Genomic DNA, 9,803 nt, shown 5'->3' on the forward strand with positions numbered 1-9,803 from the left:
ATATTGATGGACAGGAAGTTCATACTTCCAGTTTCAAATTATTAATAGAAGCCCTGGGATGAATAAATTTTGAAAACGATGGTTCTTATCAAAGATAGTTCAATTTGAAAGAAAGGTGCAGAAAACAATATTTCTACCTTATCAGACAATAGATCACAGTAAATCCTCAAGGAAATATTTTTGTGTTTTCAGCTATTAATTACAATCTTGTCATCAGTAATTAATACTTTCCATAAATGCATTATTTAGTGAGCCTGGAGTTAAGATTTATCACTCAGAATTCAGTATGTTACACATGTGTATGTATTGATTTTGAGTAAGAGTGTTACTTTAAAAATCATCCCGTTCCAAAGTAAATTATACTGTTTGGAGATCCCTTGGTACATACTTGAGTATTGAAAAACCACGGAAAGCTTCTGGCCTTAAGTATACCACATGACCAGTGAATATAACTTATTATGCAGCTTGGTTAGCAAACTTTGTGGCAGTGCTTGGCCTTATCTGACCAAAACCAAGCTAAATCAAGATACCTTATTCCACCAAAAGGCAATGACGAGCAATATTACCAAAGCTGGTCAAGTTGAAAAGGGTAATGTAAGCTAGAAGGCAGTTTTAAATTTGGTCAGAAGACTAAGTATACAGCATTCCAGCTGGTAACGCTACTCCAAAGATACTATGCCAAGCTTGTTATAGATTGCCCAAGGTAAGAGTGGACAAGTGGGATGAAACTGATGGCCGTCAGATATGATTGAATTCTTATCTGTTTTCCATGCTACGCCAGTAAAACCATAACCAATTGTAAGTGTTCAAAATAAAACCACTTTTGTTTCTTATTTATTTAGACACATTTAAGCTTTAACAGCAAATTTTCTCATGGGATAGAGACGCTCCTTCCTCAATTGTTTCGCGGTCTTGAGTGATCGCTGGTGAGGAGTAAGGGCTCGTCTCAGAGCACGTGTCTTCTTGGGCCGGAGGTCCTTGGGCTTGTAAGGTTTGTTTCTGTAGTATTTACGCAGGTTCTCTTTCTGTGTCTGGTGGATCACAGTGAAAACGCGGGCAATGGACTTCCTCACCACACGGCTGAAATCACACCGAACATGAATGTTCATACCAGCATTTTAAATCAATTATTCTGCAATAAATAATCTGCAGGTCACCTTTACATGCTGATAAACACATTGCACACTTAAAATTGAGGATAAACTAACTGTCAAGAAAGTATCCTGCAGTTAAAGTTGTCATAAAAATTTGATAAACGGGTTTTACATTAAGCCACATCAGTCCTATCGATCCGTTATTAAAAGATCATCATGTTACTTGAATGAAAACAATTGATCATCATATGTGGCTTAGTAAACTTGGTTTAGGATAACTCATGTTATTTTATTGTATTTTACATAGATAATTTTACTTAATCATAAGTGGCTGTCACTTCACAAATTTGATGTTCTTCAAACTTCATCAGTTACTTATAGTGGAAGTCAACACCTTTGTCATGTGTAACTGACATTGTATAATACCAAACCAAGAAAGAAAAAGTTAATTTTGTTATGGCAGCTATTAAGAAGTATGTATGCTCATGGCTTATTAACAAAACAGAGCTCAACTTGCAGTTACAGTTGCCATTATAAAGGCAATAGTATGATACCCATGGTATATAATGATACAATGTACACTGGGTCATTTTGCTATGAGATTATCGCAATCATGAACATTTAATGCCGCAGCTCCATTAGTGCAGAATGGAGACCTTTTCATAATGTAAGCCAATAAACTGTTTTGTTTTTCTATATTGAGTAACAAAACCTCTTTCTGAAGTCCTGGTTAATAGCATTTAATTGTGACATACAATTTCATTGGAAAGAGCTCCCTTACTTCATTAATATTTAAGAAATGGATGAACTAATGTAGTGAAAATGGAATCAAATACCAGGTTCGCTGACAATGAATAATGATGATTAATCCATGTGTTTTACATACAGCCACATCAGTCCTATCGATCTGTTATTAAAAGATCATCATGTAACTTGAATCAAAACAATTGATCATCATATGTGGCTGGTAAACTTGGTTAAGGGAAAATCATGTTACTCTAGTTCGGGTATTATACATGCCACTGTCATGAATAGAATTAAAACAAAACAAGACCAGTTCACAAAATTGGTTTGCGTTATTAAGTGACTAATAGCAGCAGTAAAAGTACATTACCAATATTGTCATGTGTAATGCTATTTTTTTATATGTACATTCACAATTGACATTGTATTCATGACCGACTCTACACATTCAACAACAGAAAAACAACAATTCATTAGAATGGCATACTTTGTAGACCTATATCTACTCAAAATCCTATATAAATAACATAATTCATGGTATCACATCAGTCCTATCGATCCAGTTATAGCAATCTTCATAAGCTGTCAGTATATTTCTTCATCACTTATGATACCATTTAAATCAATTAAATACATGCAGATATTAAATGAGAGTTCAACAGAAGTTTTACATATAATATTATAACTTACATTTTGGAAAGTTTGGAAGCTGCACCACCAGTGACCTTTGACACTCTTAATGTTGCCAATTCCTGAAATGAAGGTTTCCATAAATAGTATTGAAATGTGTTATTTGCAGAGTTTAAAAATAAGTTCAAATTTGCCGAAGGCATCAGGACTTGTAACATGCATGGTGGACACAAAATTTAGTTCCAACATATTCTTTCATGATTTAGCCTTACAGGCTTCATATCCATACTATTTAATAACAAAGCATAATTTTCAAAGTAAATATATGTAGACCTTTTTTTTATAATAACAACATAATTTATGGCATCACATCAGTCCTATCGATCCAACAGTTATAGCAATCTTCATAAGCTGTCAGCATATGTCTTCATCACATATGATACCAAATTAAATCAATAAAATACATGTAGGTATTAAATTCAAATGCAAAAGAAGTGTATGGTACTTTTGAAAAAACAGACATGTACACAGCTTTCAGACACAAGGTCATTGGTGCACACATCAAGTATGGTTATATATTCAGATCAAGTTATTCAGTTTTGTTGGGCTGCACTTTACTTCTCATTTTCTGTAAATATAAAAATTTGGGTTTATCTTTTATCCATATCCTCAATTTCCACATTCACAGTCATTCAAGTTAAGGACTTTTGGATGAACAAGTCCACATTCGTACACACTAGAGCTTTACTTAAGAAAAGAAAACAAGCAGGCTATATATGATCCAAAATTTGAGCAAGCCCGGAAAGGGCTTATTTCACCTTCTGCATTCCAAGAAAGTGGATGCGGTATGATACAATTTTAGCAGGTTAATCACCAGCATATCAGTATTTTTTTGGTGAAAACTGTTCATTTCTCCCCCAAAATCATAATATTTTCTCCATTCAGTCAACACAGTTTACCAGAATAATTCAGCAATGTAACTCTTATAAAAAAGCAATGCAATTCTTATTAGTAAACAAGACCTTTATAAGACACTCTCTAAGTATACGTTAGAGTTCATTTTGGCGATCTACAGAAAATAAGCAAGCACAGCAAGGCCCCAGCCTGAGAAAGCTTGCACCATTTTCTGTAGATCGCCTAAATAATCTGTAACTTATTTGGTGTCCGCACTTATTTGACCCACAAGCTCCTCCCTTTTTGTAGTCACGCGATATTTTGGCATGAAAGTTAAACCCCCAGGCGTTAGTTAAATTAATAAACGAGTGCCAGGCAATGGAAATTTTAATGGATGTTTTCATAAAAATTGGAAAACACTGAAATATGAACATTTATGGTACTGTTGATATTAAGATTAAAGTAATAAAGTAGTTTTGTTCGCATAGTACAGAACTTGACTGGAATGACTTCATTAAGTTTTTTATCCATAAGGCCCCCATTTTTTTTTGTCTGTTTAGGGTAACCTTCCCAAAATTTCTAGGAAAGGTAGGTAGGCATTTTTTTTTTTTTTTCAAAATCTGTCTTAAGTTCAGAGTGGTTTCTTGCACATGGCAGTCTTACCTACATTAATGTCATTGCCTGGCTTTGTTTTATCATATAAACAATAATTCTGATTAAAATATGCATTTATCAGCCCTTCGTAACTCTCTATTCGCTAACGAATATTTTTTTTGCTCAGAAATGGAAAAAAAATAGTTGGGGTCGGCGCATTTTTATAGGTAGAGACGCGAAACTGACAATTTTTTTTTTAGGCCTAATGATCAACAAAAGATTGCACCTTTTAGTACTGAAATTAATTACACAAATTCTTTCAAATTCAGTTGATGATGTAAGCTTCAACTGCCTCCAGAAAACAGCACCCTTCACTGTTAATCTTTTCGTTTTAATAGGGAACAAAATGAATATTCGAATTCGAAAAAGTTCCCTTAATGCGCAATATTATGGCTAGCTCCAATGTAGCCACAATAATGCGTGTTTAGGGAACTTTTTTAACATCTGTCTATTCATTTTGTTCCCTAAATGCCACGAGTCGACTTTTCCATAACTGTTACTCCACAATACTTAACACTTCACTGCTAAATAAAAACACAAAAGTTACACTTTAATTATTTTAGCCAATACCTTTTACTTATTACACTTAAGTGTTTATAAAAAACAAATAATTAGTTTGATTAAGATCGACTTCTGTCAATAAAGCATCACCATTTTGAAACCATCTAGCAAGTGCCCGTTATCTTTCCGCTCAATACTTAGCCCTTAAATCTGTCATTCTTGGCTAGGAAAACAACAAGTGGGATATGGACACTTAACGAGTCGCCAAATCAAAAATTGTCAAGATTCTAAAGCGGCTGTTTATATGGATTAGCTACAATGCAGCTTTTACAAAAGTAAACAATACACAAATAATTAAGTAATAATGAGAGGGAAAGTGCCCCAAACTGCCAGAATACAGGCATGGTGGTCAAACCAACTGAGCTAAGCAGTGAGCTGGTTCTCACCCACACACAATACTACCACTGTTAAGAGATAATTTTAATTTACGACCGAAGTTTTCATTTAAACTGGAAACAGAACATTAATGCTCATGCAATTGCAAAAAAAAATCATACAGTTTTCAGGTCTATGAGCTGCTTCTGAAGATCTTCCTTCTTCTTGCCCCTGAGCTCCTTGGCCTTTACTTTGACTGCAGCCTGAAAATATAGAATGTCAGAATCTGTTACACCACTGTTACATTTTCGTCTAATATACAAATTTGCAAAGGTCAAATGTGTGAGGAAACATACTATAATAACTAAAGAAATGTTAAATATTTTAATTAACAGGATAACATGGGTTGTAATGACTTATTATTAACGATGGAGTCCGATATTTACAAACTAGTTAACAAATACCATGATTATGGCGAATGAAACCGGAAGAAAAGAATTCGGAATAGCGTGGTTTCGTATTCGATGACCACAAAAAAATATTATACCAGATATCAAAATAAAATATTAACAGGTCATTGAAATTAATTATTAATAATAATTATCGAAGAAACTCCGAAAACCGGGTAAAATTATACTACCTTTATTTTATTTCAAATTCGAAAATATTAGAGCTTTTCTCAGGAAGCAAAATCACTTCCGGGGTGTGCTGATAGACAAATTTGACTGTTGTTATAAAAATGTCGAAAACAGTAGCGTCAACTAAGTTTAGAAAGGTTAATGTAGATGAATATGATCCAGAAAAGTTCGCTGACGACACTCCAGATGGTGAGGAGCAGGGGCCAAATGAAGCAGAAGTGAACAATTGTTTAGCTCAATATCCTTTTTCTGGTGACTTTAAAGTGTAAGGATTGTATTATTATTATAATAATAATAAAAATCCGGGGTGAGTTGCTTGAGCTATCTGAGAGGGCTTCTTGGTTAATCAACGACCTGAATCGAAATAGTGAGATCTTGGTGGCGCTTTTAACTAACTACAGAACTTAGCATTTATTATGAGTCGGTAGAGTTGAACCCCTTTTCTGTTTAAATAGTCTATACATATTGACACTGAAAGGAAAAATCTGAACTACAAACACTTTTGATATTGATTATGTTCAAATCCATTGAATAACCTTTTTATAGATGTATTTTGAAAATAAGTATTCATTAATTGTTGTGCATTTGTCTCTATAACTACTATCTGAATCTGAGTGGGTATATTGAAGCAACCAATACTAGCGTTATATTCAACTATGAAAATTATGAAGTTCTGATCCCATGTGTACTTTTTATTATCAATGACAATAAGACTGGCATCAAAAGATCTTTAGTCTTTTTGAATAAACAAGGAAGTTTTTTATTTTGATTATCTAAATGATTTAGAGTTGAATTGTGTTTTGAACTGGCATATATTTTCAAGCTTAATATTTGAATACCATAAAATTGGGCTGCGCCATGTATGCATCAACAGGGTTATTTGAACTTTTTATCCCTCAGTCCATGTTTATGTTTTATCCTAGAACTATTTATCAGTGTATTCATTTAAGAATTTGAATACAAAGCTGTATATTACTATATCATAGTTATTAAAATGTGGGTTTTGTTGGAAAAGTCTATATATTTTTTGAAAATCAATCTCATTGGTCAGGCACAATTTCAGGTGTTAGGTGTATTGGTCGATACATTACCCACAATTTTTCTATGGTCTAAATGGCTTCATTTGTAATGTAATCTACTAACAATTCATGAGCATAAATACTGTTAGATTTACCTTAACTGTTCTCACAGGCAAACATGTTGATGCACTCAATGTTATTTTGAAGAATGCCCCAGTGGGAGCAAAGAATGAATCTGTTAAGGTAACAATATTTAATATTTTATAATTGTGTTTAAATAATGGTTTAGATAATGATGCTGTGATAATAATTATTTGTTCATTAATATAAGTCTTTTGAACTAATTATGATATTGGGATTATTAATTAGAATATTATCATACCGTTATGTACTCCTGTACAGCAATCAAATTTCTTAATGTATACAGTTAAAAGTTTTGCTTTGTACATGTCACTATTATGTTTGTGTTGTAGGATAGAGCGGTGCAGCTAGCAATAAGAGTATTGACCACCTTCAAGGCAGCAGATATTGACCAAGCTGTGAAGGGCCTTGATAGCCGGTCCCTCGATATCCTCATGAAGTACATCTACAGAGGGTTTGAGTTCCCATCAGATGGAAGCCCTTGTGCATCACTGCTTACCTGGCATGAAAAGGTTATTATATTTTTGGTCAATATTAATGATTAAGAATGGAATTTTATTTTATCATTTTTAAGAAAAAAATGGTCTGGGGTTGCTAGTTAGACAACGAATTGAAGTTCTATGACTTCACTATTACTTTGTCTATTACATGTACTTATTTCACTATTTCAAAGTGTACCGCAACTGTCAGAGTGCTTAATACACATAATTTATTTTCTAATAATTCAACATTCAACCTCTCCAATACTCTTTACCTAGACATACATTTACCCAATCTATTCCCTCATGTATTTACAAGCAGACTTACATGTGTATAGCATTCTCTTGAAACACAGTTGATGACATGTGCAGTCATATCACCTGGCAAACCATAGTTAAAGAAACAATTTTTCAGATTGCTGAAGGAAAAAGTAAAACAACCAATTAATTTTAAAGAGAAAGTTATTTTAATAAAATGTTATCACTTTGAATGCATTTGTTTTAGGCTGACAATGGTCAAATGAGAATTTCACCATGTTTACCCACATTTTTAAACTGTCCTGGATACTCTTTGTTACAAGTGACAATTTATATTTATATGCTGTATGAAAAGTAGACCTTTTTAAAAGGAATGAGCAATGACTAATCCGACAAATTGCCGTGACAGCCTTACCCTTTAATACAAGGTCAATGTTAGTATAATTTCCCTGAAAAAATCATGAAATGTACTGTGTTAATATGTTAAGCTAACAATATGACATAATTATGTTAATTGTGTATGTTTGGATGTATTCACTTCAGGTGTATGCAGTGGGAGGCCCTGGATGTATTGTTAGAGTTTTGACAGACAGAAAACGAGTTTGAAAATGAATGGCCATGCTAGTATATAAGAAAAGTAACTAAGTAAAGTATTAAATCTATGCTGAAGGAAGTCTTTGATATTGAATTAATTTAGGGAAAGTTTGACTGGTAACTTTCAACAATCCTTTTTTATACCATTTTACACCAGGGTGGGACTAATGTTACATTTACATTGTAATAATTTGTTTAGGCAGAAGTGAATATTATGTTAAATAATGCTTTTATAAAAAAGAGTGCTTGACTTTAAATAACCATGTCAGGTCACAATTGATAAATAGTTTATTTGACCTTACCCAACACACATTTCAAGGGAACACACATTTCAAGGGATGGGTATAAAAAAATAAATAAAATGGAATGGCTTGGACAAAAAAGATATTTTTGATGAATCAATGTTCACCAACCAGAGAAGCTTAAACAAAACTCGGATCATGTGTATTTTTGTGAGTCGGTCAGGTTAGGTCAAACAAATGGTTTTAAATTGTGGCCTTATTAATGCTTTGTTTCAGTATAAAAATGTACAAGCATCTGGTAAGGGCACTGAACAATCTCATCTTCATGTGATTTTAGAATTAGGAAGTGCTAATAAGAAGTACCATTCCATGTCACTGTGTTAGACATTATCATTTACAAGTTTCATGTATTTAAAGCCATACCATGTGTACTTATTATTATGCAATATGTTATTAATAACATTATATAATAAAATTGGCAAATTTATGCTTTCTTTATTATATGTTCATCAGTTGTATCGTTGTAATGGCCGAACACTTAACCCTATAGTAAAGTGTTATATAGTACTGCAAGGCCATATGTCATAACTAGTAAACTGTTGACACATGTCAATGTTGATTGATTGATAAAACACATACAGTACTTGTTATTCATGGAGGATTGATATCTACTTGCCGGTATCTCCATCTAAACAATTAGTAATACACTTACCTTTACTGAATATGTTCATGGGAAATAAATATCATAAATTTTTAGACAGTGATCAAGTATCAAGCGTTTGATTACGATATCTTATATTATGATTCTTCAACCAAGGGAAAAATTTAAGTAACAGTGTAAATGTTCACATCATGAATGACATGCGGAGTGCATTTCAAGCCATCGACCTTAAAGGGTAAGGTTATACTTAGAGGTCAAAGGTCAGAACGCCATCTTTTGTGTACTCCCCGAAACTCCTTTACCATAACTCCTTGACCAATATTTTTTATGCCCCCGAAGGTGGGCATATTAAAATCGCACTGTCCGTCCGTCCGTGTGTCCGGCTCAATAACTCCGAGTAAAGTCCGAGCTGTAACTTTCCCTTGTATGGACAGATTTTAAAATAACTTGCCACATGTGTTCCACATACCAAGACGATGTGTCGCTTGCAAGACCCGTGTCCCTACCTCTAAGGTCAAGGTCACACTTAGTGTTTATTCACAATGAAGTGCTGCATATAGGACATAGAGTATAGGTTGTCGTGTCCGGGCTGTAACTTTCCCTTGTATGGACATATTTTAAAACAACTTGCCACATGTGTTCGACATACCAAGACGACATGTCAAGTGCAAGACCCATGTCCCTACCTCTAAGATCAAGGTCACACTTAGTGTTTATTCACAATGGAGTGCTGCATATAAGGACATAACAGTATAGGTTGTCAAGTATGGGTGGTATTTTTTTATGTTTAGAGGCAATTTAAAATAACTTGTTTTATAATAACTTGCACCATTTTTCACTATCAACACCAAACTCTTCATTCAAAACACCACTAACTTT

At 33.6% G+C, this 9,803-nt stretch overlaps 2 protein-coding genes across 2 annotated transcripts; one reads left to right on the forward strand and one right to left on the reverse strand.

Annotated features, from left to right (window-relative positions):
* Nucleotides 1-821: 821 nt before the first annotated feature.
* Nucleotides 822-5,410, reverse strand: LOC128225940 (60S ribosomal protein L35-like). Its single transcript, XM_052935832.1, has 4 exons — nt 5,357-5,410; nt 5,075-5,155; nt 2,529-2,590; nt 822-1,080 (listed from the first exon to the last, which is right to left on the reverse strand). The coding sequence occupies exons 1-4, from the start codon at nt 5,357-5,359 to the stop codon at nt 849-851; spliced, it is 378 nt and encodes a 125-aa protein (XP_052791792.1). The 5' UTR covers nt 5,360-5,410; the 3' UTR covers nt 822-848.
* Nucleotides 5,411-5,559: 149 nt separating this feature from the next.
* LOC128226761 (actin-related protein 2/3 complex subunit 5-like) lies at nt 5,560-8,750 on the forward strand. Its single transcript, XM_052936797.1, has 4 exons — nt 5,560-5,768; nt 6,720-6,792; nt 7,023-7,202; nt 7,971-8,750. Exons 1-4 carry the CDS (start codon nt 5,632-5,634, stop codon nt 8,031-8,033), a joined length of 453 nt encoding a protein of 150 aa, XP_052792757.1. The 5' UTR covers nt 5,560-5,631; the 3' UTR covers nt 8,034-8,750.
* The last annotated feature ends 1,053 nt before the right edge of the window (nt 8,751-9,803 follow it).

Source organism: Mya arenaria, chromosome 3, assembly GCF_026914265.1.
Source record: "Mya arenaria isolate MELC-2E11 chromosome 3, ASM2691426v1".
In the NCBI taxonomy this organism is placed as follows: Eukaryota; Metazoa; Mollusca; class Bivalvia; order Myida; family Myidae; genus Mya; species Mya arenaria.